This window comes from Oncorhynchus clarkii, chromosome 33 (assembly GCF_045791955.1).
Source record: "Oncorhynchus clarkii lewisi isolate Uvic-CL-2024 chromosome 33, UVic_Ocla_1.0, whole genome shotgun sequence".
In the NCBI taxonomy this organism is placed as follows: domain Eukaryota; kingdom Metazoa; phylum Chordata; class Actinopteri; order Salmoniformes; family Salmonidae; genus Oncorhynchus; species Oncorhynchus clarkii.
In genome coordinates this window covers 9,220,793-9,235,721 of record NC_092179.1, presented here as the reverse complement: position 1 = coordinate 9,235,721, position 14,929 = coordinate 9,220,793, and the positions used below count along the sequence as shown (strand labels likewise).

Below are 14,929 nucleotides of genomic sequence, written 5' to 3'. Positions count from 1 at the left end.
AGGCTGCTGTAAACTGGAGTGATGTAGGCTAATTTGAATAACAACTCAAACATCCTGTTTTTTTTATGCTGAAATAACTGCATATACAGCCTAGGCCTGATTTTGCAATCTTCTGGATCACTTATGGGTCTATTCGACAGTTTAGAGGATCCAGAAAGGTACATTAGCAGGCAACTCATATTGTGTGTTTTGTCAGGATGTATCATTTCTAAAATACCATAGGAAAATATGGTCTTCTGACACAGATGTGCTGTCGCAGTCTCCTTTACAGTTCTTAATGCTGTAGCCTACTTTAATTCAGCAGGCATGAACTCCTCCAATGGGCTATTTACACAGTAAATAAAATATGTCAAATTTAGCTTGAGCAGCAATGAACGTTCACAGGATGACAGAATGGACACAAGATCACTTGGATAACAAATCAAGCACTATCATGTAGCAACGATCTTCCTTTATGTGCTATCAGTGAAAGCATTATGAGAATAATATATTTAAAGTATTTTTAGCATTAGCATGTTTGCTAACTTGCATTGATAGGTAGTGCAGCAACTATTTTAAAGACTGATGTAATGAGTCTAAATACAACATCTGGAGTGAATCTGACATGTGGTTCATGAGGAGGAGTATTTTGAATGCATCAATGTTATTTTCTCAAACTCTTTAGGGACAATTGTGATGAGTCCAAAGACCAAATTCAGAATGAATGAGTTTTTGTCCATGAGAAGATTTGATTATTTTAAGCAGTAGCGTTACATAGTAAAAATATTGAATTGTAATTAATATTTTCCTTATTTTGTTAAGATATCAATGCCAAACTTAATATGGGTCATCATGGTAATGTAATGTCTTTGATGACCCTAAAGTTTCAAGTTGATAGGCCATAGTGAAGTGGATTTACAAACGATTTAAGTGAATATTTATCAATAACCCAGTCATCTCTTAACCAATCCCTTAACTTTTCTCAAACTAAGTTATGAGATGTACCATGGGCCTACAGGTTTTCCAAGATGGAGGAAAATCTATTCTGACGGACCTTATGGGTCCTTGAGGCAAATTTGTTTAGCGTGAGGAAAGACATCTACATATAGCATTCACCTACATTCAAGTCTCTAGGCCAAACGGGGCAGTGGATATTTGGGTTTAAGTGACACTTGTTATAACAGTGCCACCTACAGGCCAATCAGTGGCATTCTTTTGAACCAAGTTGCCAATAGTTGTTTTTATTTTTTTATACGATTTATTTTCTTCTGACAATAGAAAAACATACATAGTTTAGATAATGCATTAATCCACTGTCTTAACGATGGAGGGTAATTTATTATCAATTTTTTCCAAAATGATTGACAAGAAAAATACAGTCCAAACCTTTTGGTATCTCACCATACCATCATATGTCAGGTCTTGAAATATGCAGATAGATGGAGTAAAAAATACATTTATATTATAAAAATTCTGACAGCCAACTTTCTAACTCAGCCCATAACTTTTGGACTTTATAGCACCAGAAGGCATGGATCATTGAGTCACTTAGTTTTACACTTAGGACATGACTCTGCCGTTATTCTGTAGAATTTGTGAATTAGCTCTTAAAATACATCCTGTACATTAGTTTATACTGGATTAAGTGTAATTCTTTGTTAACTGTAATTTAATTAGTTATGTTCCAATACTCCCTCCATGGCCTTTATTTTCTGTGTGCCAATCTATGTTTGAGTTATTTGACCATGTCAAGGGATTTAAAAAAGAATCTAAGACTAATAATAGATTTCACTGCTTTGCTGTGAACCCCTAATACATTTCCAACGAGATATTGTAGTCTGTCTTTTTCTGGGACTCCACAAGATTCAAAATGAATATCCGAGGCAGCGGAGAGGCCAGGTACGTAATTGCGCAACAAAACAAATGTATTTTTTAAAATTGACCCTTCATTTTGACAAGGAAAACATATGCTAAAATGAAGACCTTAAAGGCTCGAGATGTGTAGCCTAAATTAGAAGTTTATGCATATTAGCCCATAAACCTAACATTGAGCTAATGAATTAATACTGCAGTGAACATATCCAGTCAATTTACACTGCGAAATAATAATTACAAAAAGTGATCAGATATTGAAATCACTACCCTTTTAATTATGTTTTATATGCATAATCTACTTTGTCACCTATGCATTATTTGACTCAAGGACCAGCAGTAGAGTGTTTTTGTTCCTCATATAATAATGCCCCAAGGGGGATTCAAACTCACAGGTGTCACACCGTGCAGTCTTTGGGTTTACCGCCTTAGTGGATCACGCCACCAATTAGTAATAGCAGTAAAGGTAAATACAGCTTTTTCACAACACCACGAGTGTTTTAGACTTTTTTTGTGCACGTTGTGGTGTGATGAATTTTTGGCCTTCCATGCAGTAAATTAGTTAGAGCTAATACTCCAATAATAAGGAGCTCCAAACCTCTGTCAATAACAGCAAATTTTCAGATTTCCCCTCCCAGACAGTCCTAGCAATCCCAGACAGTCCTAGAAATTGTCATTTGCAAAGAAGCAATTTTATCCAATTGGTAGTTTACAGTCCAATCCCATCTCTGCAACTCCCCTATGGACTCCGGAGGCGAAGATCGAGAGCCATGCGTCCTCCGAAACACAACCCTGCCAAGCCACACTGCTTCTTGACACACTTGATCGCTTACAAGGAAATCCCGGTCGGTCAAACCCTCCCCTAACCAATTGTGCACCACCTCGTGGGTCGCGGTCGGCTGTGACACAGCCCGGGATCATACCCGGGTCTGTAGTGATGCCTGAAGCACTGCGATGCAGTGCCTTAGACCGCTGTGCCACTCGGGAGGCCAGAAGCTATTATTTTTATTTACCATTTTAATCAGTAGCGGTGCATGGGTAAAAAAATCACTGAGGAAGCCAAGCCAAGCCAGTAAAAAGCCACATTATAACCTGTTGTGATAATTGTGTTGTTTTCACTATAACCCATTTATTAGTACGCCACCTCGATATACAAGAGCACAAAGTCAACAGGAGCACTTCTTCCACTATTCCAACGCCATTTCAACTTAAACATAATCAGATCAACAAGGTTATTTATGCTTAGTTTTAATACACTGAAAACGTTAAAGACTCCAAAAACGATTTAGTCCAATGTTGCTAAATATCACCTGGCTGTCCACGGTACGGATTTCAGTGTGTGCGTGCGCCCGCAAGTACAATTTTTTTTTCACTCATCATACTTATAGACTAGTTAAATGCCAATGCCATCCTCTCTTTCACGTTGGCAAAACGTTCTCTGGCTCTGTCATACAGTAGTACACTTTTAGTTTTTGTTGTCATAGGCTACCTAGCAATAATGCTTGCTAGCCTAACTTCCTCACCTGGACAACAATGAACCAGCGAAGTTAGCGTGAGCCTACATAATGAACTTCAATCATTTCAGGCCAGTGGCACAACATTAATTTATGGTTAGATCAGATTCGCCATCAAAATCATTGGCCTGTACAAATAATTAGTCCAAATCCCCGTCTCCATCCATGGCTTAGGAAAGGGCTAATTTAGCAAGCTAGCTACTGCATGACAACACCACAAGCAGACCAGAAACAGACAAAGTTTTTCTGAAAATTACATTTAGCTTAGAAATGGATTTGAATAGTGTGACATCAAATCCAAACTGGCCTCCCATAAGGGTGTTTTTCTGCACCAGGACAACCCATAGTTGAGCTCAGCTCAACACCGATTGGTTAATTACTTTATCAAGGGCGGCCAAATGCTGCTGGCACCAATCAATCAATCATATGCTCAGGCTCCCGAGTGGCGCAGCGGTCTAAGGCACTGCAGCTCAGTGCTAAAGGCATCACTTCAAACCCTGGTTTAATTCCAGGCTGTATCACAACCGTCCGTGATTGGGAGTCCGATAGGGCGGCGCACAATTGGCCCAGCGTCGTCCGGATTAGGGGTTGGCTGTCATTTTGCCAGGGTAGGCCGTGTAAATAAGAATTTGTTCTTAACGGGACTTACCTAGTTCAATAAAGGTCCCCCCCAAAAAATGTTGATACATGGGCTACACATACTCAGACAGAGGGGGGCAGTTTCCCTCGCTCTGATGAGTCAGGAATCAGAGCCCAGCCATTTACTTCTCCGGTGAGCTTCAGCCACTTGTGAAATGATGAAAATTCAGAGACAAAAGATAATGTAAAAAAAATGTATTAGTCAAATATTTGGGGAAGACTAGTTTCCCTTGGCATCCATAAATCCACACCTCTGATTTTAGTTGAAAACAATCAGCAGACATTTTTTGATAGAGATATAAACAGCTGCATTGAACCTTTTAAAATATCCCACTAGTGACCATGGTTGACTTATTTTAAGAAAAGCCATTGGTCGGTGGATATGTAGTCTAAGATCTTTGACAGCCTGATGGGAACATTGTTACAGGAAATAATCACTCATCTGGTGGAGGTTAGCATAGGGCTAACGTGTGCCAGGTTATCTGATGGGACCAGCTACAATGTAGCGTTCTATCACATGCAAGTAAATCAAATACTTAAATAGGCTAATACGCATTTTGAGACTTTAAATTTGAACTGTTTGCAATGTTCGCAAGTATGGCCCCTATTAAGTTTATCATCATTCTGGAACAATGTCTGTGTGTGTTTGTGTGTGCACCTGCGCTCTCGTGTGTGTTTTATTGCATGGCTTTTGAATTTAGAGCGAGACTGCATTAGCTCATGGAGGAGCTGGTAGCTGTTAGTCAGGTGAGCTGTTAAGCACTAAATCTGTGCAAACACATCGGCCTTGCTCTCTGTCAAAGCCAAATCCTCTTTATGGCCTGGCCTTCGGCCTACACACATACCATAACCACACACTATAGTAACCCTCTGTAACAATACCACAATCGGTCAGATTACAATTTCCAATTGATGTACAGTGAAGGGAATACAGGCAATCCTCTGGTCTTATATCAGCATTGAACTTCCCTATTTCCTATTCCCCTTTTGTGTCTAACCCTTCGACTCTGAATCAGAGGTAGAAATGGAAGGGTCAAAGGGTTGAGCAGTAAAGAGCAAAACAATCCAGATGATAAACAGACCCTCCACACTATCCCTCTCTCCTTCCATCCCTCCACACTATCCCTCTCTCCTTCTCCCTCCACACTATCCCTCTCTCCTTCCATCCCTCCACACTATCCCTCTCTCCTTCCATCCCTCCACACTATCCCTCTCTCCTTCCATCCCTCCACACTATCCCTCTCTCCTTCTCCCTCCACACTATCCCTCCCTCCACACTATCCCTCTCTCCTTCCATCCCTCCACACTATCCCTCTCTCCTTCCATCCCTCCTTCTCCCTCCACACTATCCCTCTCCCTCCACACTATCCATCTCTCCTTCCATCCCTCCTCACTATCCCTCTCTCCACACTATCCCTCTCTACTTCCATCCCTCCACACTATCCCTCTCTCCTTCCATCCCTCCACACTATCCCTCTCTCCTTCCATCCCTCCACACTATCCCTCTCTCCTTCCATCCCTCCACACTATCCCTCTCTCCTTCCATCACTCCTTCTCCCTCCATATTGTGAAAATGAATCAGTTCTTGCTTTCTGATCATAATGAATAATATTACATGGACAGGGAAGTCCTTGTCCAAGAGCAACAGTCCTACTCAGATGTTGGAATACAGGCCCAGGACTCATCCATTGCCCACCACTACACATGCTACGTGCATTCATCACCCTCATGTAGTATATTGAAGAACTGCAAAATAATGACCAAATAGCGCTCTCATGTGCTCAATTACAGATATTGTTCATATTCTTCCTCTGATTTATTATAAACATCATGGACAATACATTTCCTATTATTTCCTCATGAATCAAAAAATAGAATCAATCATCTGTGTACTATGGCAGTTAGGTTTCATGCACAGGTGTTAACACTATTGGCAGGTTGAAACTCATGCAGTTCAGTGAATGAGAGACTCTGACCCACTACTGTGGACACTCCTCATCAGCCCTCAATTTATATTGTACAGCTGTGTCCACTGGTCTGATGACTCTCACTCATTTCATAAATATTAATCCTTAAGAGTATATTGATGTACCCAAAATACTGTCAGTTTAAGATTAATATCAGATTTTTTTCTTGGGCTGTGTCTCAATCTGCCACATCCGCCTATGTCGACATTCCACATCTGAGGTGGAAGGTGACTGAGCTACAGTGGTGTTTGTCAGACCGAGACATCTCAAAAATTGGTCTTCTCACAAAAAAAAAATCTTATTCCTTATGATACATTTTTGGACTGTCTTTTTTGCCATTTATGAATGTGTTATATTCAATGCGTTTCTATGGGCTATAGTAGTAAAGACCAAATTCAATGTTTTAAGTAATTTAAAAAAAGAATAGCTAAAACCAAGTGTACACCACACAAATTTCCAAATCCTATCGCTGAGCCTGTCACATTAAACGACTGTCTTTCCTGACGTTTTTAAGTCTTGACAACGCAGTGGTGCGCTCACTAAATGACATGGCAAGACAGGGGTCACACACTAAGATTCTTCACTTGGTCGTTAGGATTCTCGATACCACGCTGTCTCGCAAAAATAATTATGTTACGTATAATTATTAGCTTAGAAGAACCCACTAAAATAATTAGACTTAAAATATAAAGTGTTATTGTATTTTTTTTTTTTTAAGTTATAGCTTAGTCAATCATACTAGGTCCTTGATACTAGGTCAGTGACATCACAGCTTGGCCTTAGGGACAGAGTCAGGGCTGGGGTAGAGGTGTTGCCGTAGGAAGCTAAGGATATTCTCCCAACAGTCTTCCTGAGCATCGGCATGCGGCTTGGTGTACCCTCCCCACAACATGATCACTGCAACACACACACACAATCATTAGTTACATTGGGAGTAAACAATTGGTTATATATCTCTTAGTTCAGGTGTGTATACTATAGGTGTGAGTTTTGTGTACAGTACCTTTCTGTCGTGTTTGCTGCACTATGAAGTTGCTGGCTCTGAAGTGGGGTGTGTAGGGCGGCTCAATGAGGTGTCCAGCATCAGGGTATTGTAGAATGGTCAGCAGGTGCTCGTTGCCCGCTGCACGCATCATCTGGGTCATCTGCAGGTGTCGTGGAAAATTGTCTCAGAAATATAACACTCTTACAAGAACTTGTGAATTCAATATAGACTTTAATACAAAGTAGCAAAGCTGAGCCCTTCCATGGAAGGACCCTATCACAAACGTAACAGAGCCGAGCCCCTCCATGGAAAGAGACTAACTTCTGATATTACAGAGTCCTGCCTTTATAGGATTCTGTCTTTGCATAACGTATAGAGTCCCCTCCCTCTATATGAAAATAGCTTCCCTTGACCTTTCTCCATTATTTTCTTTTCATCTCAGAACTTGCTTGTTAACGCCCACATCTGATAGGTTATATTGGTAGCGGGGGCCTGGTCCTATATGTTCCATTCCTTATATAGCCATTCTGTCTCAGCTCTTCAAAGTGGAAAGCCTAGATGCTGCTAATATTGGAAATATAGTCATGAGTTTTGCTCCCACACAGGTCAGAGGTCACATTCAGCATCAATCACAATTATTGATTTCATAGGAAGCTTGTAATCATGTTTGTGTGTGTACTCACGTCCTTGGCAGACTCCACTGTGGCCCAGTTCTGATCATCCTCCCCGACGACCAACATCAATGGACACTTTATCCTCCCCATCTGTCAGAAGACACAGCAATAAGTAAACAAACCCACAGTGTGGGTGTTTGTGTGTGTTGACTTACATCCACTTTCTCTCCAAGGTCGGTTGGGATAGGCAGAATGATGTCTCTCCAGACCACACGGCCCTCTTTATCAAATCGGGTCTTATACCCATCCCTGGCAATAAATAATTGTGTTTTTAGTCTCTATTTCTTAATTTGGGCTGTATGTCACAAGCTTCATAATCACGGTACTTTACACCTTCACTTTGAACCGTTTTGGGTTTATTTATCATACTCACACCACTCACTTGTTCATCTTTCTAAACACTTCGCCGATAGGCTTGTTGACAGGGTTGACGTGACTCCCACTGATACACACACAGCATTTGGGCTGGAATACACAGTATTTATTGTTTACACACGAAACAAACTCTTAAGCATATACACATGGTCAGTGTTGGGACAATAAAGATGACTGAATCTGAATTCACTCTATAAAGCTCCAATCTGGAGGAAAAAGAGGAGAGTAGGAGGGAGAGGCTCACGCTGATGTCTTTGGAGTAGGCTGCCAAGTTGAGGGCGACTGACGCGCCTAAGGAGAGACCAAACAGAGCAACTCTGTCCTTCATCACCAGAGGGTGCTCCTGCACAATCCTGAACGCTTTCTACATAACAGAGAGATGGAGCTCAAGTGATAGGGATGCAATGTAATATAACGTGAGGTAATATAACAGTGAGTCTGGATAATGAGTCACAGGAGTGGACTCTGCCCTCTCAGGGCTGTTTCTGAACATTAAGACAAGCACAAGCATGTAGGCACACACACAGTATGAGACTCACCTCAAAGTAGGTTTTTGATTCGATGTCTGAGGTTCTGTTCTTGTCATAGGGAAGGTACTCTAGCGCCATGGAAACAAAACCGTGTGACGCCAGGAGGCAGGAGCGGTACTCCACCAGCCCCCCACCCCCTCCCCACATATCCAACACCCCAGGGAAGGGTCCAGGACCTGGGGGTAAAAAGAGGGTCCCTCGGACTCCATGTTCCCTGATGTCAATTCTGCACACACCCGGTGCCATGTACCATCGTTCTGTGACAACGGTCGCTAGAGGAGACTGCTTGCTGAAGCCCTCAGTCATGTGCCCACTGTACACAGAGATGTGTACCACATTAGGAGTGAGGACATCCATCTTTCTCAACCTGAGAGACAGAGAGTTTATTTGACTTGTCCAGCTGGGCCCGGTCACCCTAAATGATGTGTTTATCCTATGTAAAATTGACCGCAAATATTGAATTGCTTTGGTGTATTACCTGAGGCCTGTCCGACTGCCTGCAACAGGCTGCATGCTCCACAGTAGACCCATGGGCTCTGCTCCTTCATATGTTCCTCCAAGACTGGCATCCTTAGCAACTACATAAACAACAGAAAAGAGAAAGAGGCTGGAGTTCCTGACTTGGACTTCAGAGAAGGATGACCATTCAAAACTATTTTTTTCTACTCGTAGCTCATTTTTTCAGAGATGTCAGTTGTAGAGGTTGACTGATTATGATTTTTCAGCACCGATACCGATTATTGGAGGACCAAAAAAAAGCAGATACCGATTAATCTGCCGATTTTATATGTTTGTAATTAATGACCATTATAACAATACTGAATGAACACTTATTTTAACTTAACACATAAATCAATCAATTTAGTCTCATAAATAATAAAACATGTTCAATTGGTTTAAATAATGCAGAAACAGTGTTGGAGAAGAAAAAGTGCAATATGTGCCATGTGAAAAAGCTAACGTTTAAGTTCCTTGCTCAGAACATGAGAACATATGAAAGCTGGTGGTTCCTTTTAACATGAGTCTTCAATATTCTAGGAATTATAACTCATCGACTATTTCTCTCTGTACCATTTGTATTTCATATGCCTTTGCCTATTGGATGTTCTTATAGGCACTATAGTATTGCCAGCCTAATCTCGGGAGTTGATAGGCTTGAAGTCAAACAGTGCTGTGCTTCAAGCATTGCTAAGAGCTGCTGGCAAACGGAGTAAAGTGCTGTTTGAATGAATGCTTACCACCGCTCAGTCAGACTGCTCTTTCAAATCATAGACTTAGTTATAATATAAGAAACAGACAGAAATACAAGCCTTAGGTCATTAATAGGTCAAATCGGGAAACTATCATTTCGAAAACAAAGCGTTTTTTCTTTCAGTGAAATACGGAACCGTTCCATAATTTATCGAACGGGTGGCAACCCTAAGTCTAAATATCCCTGTTAAGTTGCACAATCTATGTTGTGTCATAATTATGTAAAATTCTGGCAAATTAATTACGGTCTTTGTTAGGAAGAAATGGTCTTCACACAGTTCGCAACGAGCCAAGCAGCCCAAACTGCTGCATATACCCTAACTGCTTGCACTGAAGGCAAGAGAAGTGACACAATTTCCCTAGTTAATATTTCCTGCTAACATGAACTTCTTTTAACAAAATATGCATGTTTAAAAATATATACTTCTGTGTATTGATTTTAAGAAAGGCATTGATGTTTATGGTTAGGTACATTTGTGCAACGATTGTTAAATCATCACCTGTTTGGTGAAGTTGAAGTAGGCTGTGATTAGATGATAAATTAACAGGCACCGCATTGATTATATGCAACGCAGGGCAAGCTAGTTAACCTAGTAATATCATCAATCATGTAGTTAACTAGTGATTGTGAAGATCGTTTTTCTTTATATAAGATGCTAGCTAGCAACTTACCTTGGCTCCTTGCAGCCACAAGGTCCCTTTGATGCTGCACTCACGTAACAGGTGGTCAGTCTAACACGCAGTCTCCTCGTGGATTGGTGGTCAGTCTAACACACAGTCTCCTCGTGGATTGGTGGTCAGTCTAACACACAGTCTCCTCGTGGATTGGTGGTCAGTCTAACACACAGTCTCCTCGTGGATTGCAATGTAATCGGCGTCCAAAAATGCTGATTACCGATTGTTATGAAAACTTGAAAATCGGCCATGCCGATTAAATCGGTTGACCGCTAGTCAGTTGTCTGTAGACTGGGGCTCCCGAATGGCGCAGCTGTCTAAGGCACTGCATCTTAGTGCTAGAGGCGTCACTACAGACACCCTGGTTCGATTCCTGGCTGCATCACAACCGGCTGTGATTGGGATCCTATAGGGCGTCATCCCCATCCCGTCATCCGGGTTTTGTAGGCCGTCATTGTAAATAAGAAATTATTTTACTAGGCAAGTCAGTAAAGAACAATGGTTAATTTCTTTAAAAAGTCTCAAGCACACTGAATGTGGCTTTCAAAACAACTGGGAACTCTGAGGTCAAATAATGAGGTCAGTGATCTTCAGGTAGGAAAGTGAGAGCTCTAGAAAGAGGCCGAGTTCCCGACTTGGAATTCCAGTTGTATTGAACTTGGCATTAATGTGCTTGGGCGTGTTCATTGGTCACGCCTTTCAAAGTGTGTTGCATTTTAACACTGATCCTACTTGGGACTACAGGTCCACTGCATGACCTTCACAACAACCATATTGGTTTTAATAGCATCTATTTTGGTATCCTTTACTCAAGGTTTGCTGTGATGTTGTACTAACTTGATAGCAATAGAGGGCAAACTAGCAGGCAAAAACATTGGCCAGCTACTCATGTTACAGCGCATGCTGATCTTATTGGCAACCACCAGCGTGTAATTGAATTAAACAAGAGTATGGGATTTCATACAGAAGTTAGGCCAAGGCTACATCCAAGAACACGGTCTGTAAGCACGGTCGGCGGTCACAAACCTACCTGTCACCGTGCCTTGGCCGTCGCTGGTGTAATGGCCGAACGCCTCCCAAAGGTCCTTATCCTCAGAGCGATGAAGGGAATGTAGTGTCACTGAGAGCGCTGGCGGTAAATTCCTCACAACTACCTGGATCTTCTCATCCACGAGCCCCCGCGTTGGCTGCACTGACAGAAGCGGGAAAGTCCCAACCATGGTGGACAAACACCTGTAGAAAAAAAGACAGAAACCAAACGATCATTGGTAAAGATGGTGGGATTGACATCCCATTTGTCTTGGCTTTAACCTGTGAAAATCAAATCAAATTTATTTATATAGCCCTTCGTACATCAGCTGATATCTCAAAGCGCTGTACAGAAACCCAGCCTAAAACCCCAAACAGCAAGCAATGCAGGTGTAGAAGCACGGTGGCTAGGAAAAACTTCCTAGAAAGACCAAAACCTAGGGAGAAACCTAGAGAGGAAGTGAGGGGTGGCCAGTCCTCTTCTGGCTGTGCCGGGTGGAGATTATAACAGAACATGGCCAAGATGTTCATAAATGACCAGCATGGTCAAATAATAAGAATCACAGTAGTTGTCGAGGGTGCAACAGGTCAGCACCTCAGGAGTAAATGTCAGTTGGCTATTCATGACCGATCATTATGAAAACAAAATTGACTACGAGTCACATTCGCTTCAAACTTTGTGTCCACATTTACCTAGACTAAGTTATTCGACAATGACAAGTCAAAGACATGCTGACATAGAAAACCGCTCTGTGTAGTTACATAATTCTGGTGCGAGTAGACAAGTTTACTCGTGCAGGAAAGTACAAAGTCCGTGCGGCACTGCTCACAAAGTTACAGCAACTAGAAACCCATAGCGATGAACTGTAGGCCTATGCATGATTCATCTTCACAAAGGCGGCAAGATTTTTCTCAAAGGACTGTTACTTACTTCACCGGTTAATAACAACGTAGGCTACGTTGGGTTTACGCACTGTTTGGTAAGAGGGTCTGCTTAATAAGTGTCAGTCATCAACACTAAAACGGTACTTCCGGATCTCTGAATTTCTGACATTTTCAAAATAAAAGTTCCTCACGTAATATAAAAGTATAATTAACCTCAAAAATCTATCCTCATGATACACTAACACACGAGGCCGAGCGGTGAAACACCGCTTCCCATTAATTTCAATGGAAGGAAAGCAGAGAGGGTAGGGGACCTTTGGGTGGGGGAGGCGGTGAAAAATATCAACTTTTCCCAACTTTATGCAAATCACCAGCGGCGATTGCAAAAGATGTAGAATATGTTACGAATTTGCAGGACATGATATGTTACAAATTTTTAGATAGATGGCTAACGTTAGCTAGGCTAGGGGTTAGGATTAAGTTTAGGAGTTGGGTTAGAGGAAATATTAGCTAAAAGGGTTAAGGTTAGGGGAAGGGTTAGCTAACATGCTAAGTAAGCTAAAAACTAGTGGAAAAGTTGCTAAGTAGGTAAAATACTAACGTTTTCTGTGATGACATTCGAATTTGCGAACATTTTCGGTTGCTTGACGTTCACTTATCGGTTGTTAGATGTTGGTGTTATAGGCCCACCCATCCACCCCGAAAAGTAACCATCTGTTTTATGTAACCATAACAACTGTAACACATATTAATTTCAGTCTCCCGGATTTCGTTTAATTATGTTACATCTAGTATATAAGACCAGGCTGCAACATGTGGCTCTTATCTTTTGAATAGTTTAACCTATAAAATATTATGCCCCATTCTGAAATTGAAGACCCTCAGGAACATACATATTATGTACATACTGTTTCCCTCTACTATAAACACAAGCCGTTAGAAACGAGTGTACAAGACCAGGCACAAAATTAGACTGGGGAAGACAGAACATCAATGATGATGTTCTTTTCTACTCAGAAGACCATAGGACATTATTGCCTGATGATCATCTTAACTTCCCAATACATTTCTGATGCATTTCAGTCACTTCAAACCATACTGTCTTCAGAATGAAATGTTGTCAAAAAATGCTGTAACTGATTGGTAATCGACTGTCATAAACCAAATTACAAAAGTTAACATTTGCCGTTGATTACATAACTTTTTTTGCATGTCAATATGGTGTGGCAAGCACAGGAATAATCCGAGTCAGATGTATGAAGCTGAAGGTACGATCAGTGTTGCCAACTAATTTTCAGGGTAAATTGCTAGAGGCAGGTTGATTTGTTGCTAAAAGTTGCTAAATGACGTTGTGATGTCATTGCGTGATAACGTAAAACTGCGTCATTACGTACAATACACAATAACGTCCCTCAAATTGACTGGCCATCTCTGCAAAAAAATATGATTTGACATTACAGACTCCCACTCTTTTCTGTACTTCTGGCTGTACAATTTTGATTGAAACTTGTTGATTGATGTTGTAAGTTCTGTTCAAGATCAAACATTCGTTACCAACTATATTCATTGGGTTTGGCTCGTCGAACTCGCAGTCAGCCAACCATGATTTGCAATTTGCTGGAATTTGCTGCCGCCTGTGCACGAGCTGAGCGCCTGCTGCTGACGTCACTCACAACGCCCTTTTGCAGCCAGGCACGTGTGTTGTGATTGAGTGTGTGACAGAAACAAAATCGTTTTTGTCATTTAGAGGGAAAATGCATGCATTTTAGCGTTTGAGTCACTTTTCAAAAGTTGCTAAAAGTTCCAAATACATTTTTTAAAGTAGCTAAATGTGTTGCTAGGTGCTGTTTGAAAAAAAGTTGCCAGGGTAGTCTGAAAAGTTGCTAAATCTAGCAACAAAATTGCTAAATTAGCATCACTGGGTATGATGTCCAGTAAGTAGTCAGGTTTATATGCCGAGGGATGAGAACACTTTGGTTTGACAGTTCAGTTTGAGGCTGAAGTATGGAGCCGGATAACTGACAAAAGGTTGAACGTACGTATCGTTAGGATCGTAATAAAATCCAATCCATACTTAAATTGTTAGGATCGTACGAAAACCCATTCATGAAACATAAACGTGAAATGTAATCTGTAAACATACAAACACCATGTTACGATTATGGACTAACATTGTAGGCTTGAACAAATCTTTTGTTGCAATTCTGACGTACAATAATACCTTTCAGAGTTTTGGCAATTTCATCTCACCAACAAAAATCATTTACACCAAATGGCCTGTGAGGAGTGCTACACACAAAAAAAGGAATTAGGGAAAACGGAAAGAGGTATCCTGTACGTTTTCAAGTTAAAAGTCTCCATTCTCTATTACTCCTCAGTTGAGTTCACTTCACATTTAGGTAGCTAATGTCATGGATTTGTAACTTTCTATATAAATGAATCTCCCATTATCTTGTATTTTGTTTTCTATGTTTAACTTATTTTGTGTCAAAAATGTGTTTGAAGTTATTCAGGGGGGAGGTGGGACGAAAAGGGAAAAATTAACAATGTCTGA

At 41.1% G+C, this 14,929-nt stretch overlaps 2 protein-coding genes across 6 annotated transcripts in view; both read right to left on the bottom strand.

The window, feature by feature from the left end:
• The window catches only part of LOC139392792 (pyridine nucleotide-disulphide oxidoreductase domain 1), a 783,634-nt gene that overhangs the window by 6,217 nt on the left and 762,488 nt on the right, over positions 1-14,929 (bottom strand). The gene's annotated exons all lie outside the window — the stretch shown is intronic.
• The window catches only part of LOC139392796 (acyl-coenzyme A thioesterase 5-like), a 38,317-nt gene continuing 29,168 nt past the window's right edge, over positions 5,781-14,929 (bottom strand). The window contains exons 1-10 of one of the 5 annotated variants that reach the window (XM_071141051.1): positions 12,422-12,534; positions 11,492-11,694; positions 9,014-9,113; positions 8,545-8,902; positions 8,250-8,369; positions 8,013-8,095; positions 7,786-7,879; positions 7,640-7,720; positions 6,975-7,116; positions 5,781-6,868 (exon numbers count right to left, since the gene is read on the bottom strand). In XM_071141051.1, coding sequence (XP_070997152.1) covers positions 6,738-6,868; positions 6,975-7,116; positions 7,640-7,720; positions 7,786-7,879; positions 8,013-8,095; positions 8,250-8,369; positions 8,545-8,902; positions 9,014-9,113; positions 11,492-11,681 — 1,299 coding nt within the window. In that variant the 5' untranslated portion in view covers positions 11,682-11,694; positions 12,422-12,534 and the 3' untranslated portion in view covers positions 5,781-6,737. The other 4 variants (XM_071141053.1, XR_011629732.1, XM_071141054.1 and 1 more) reach the window with 4 other exon arrangements.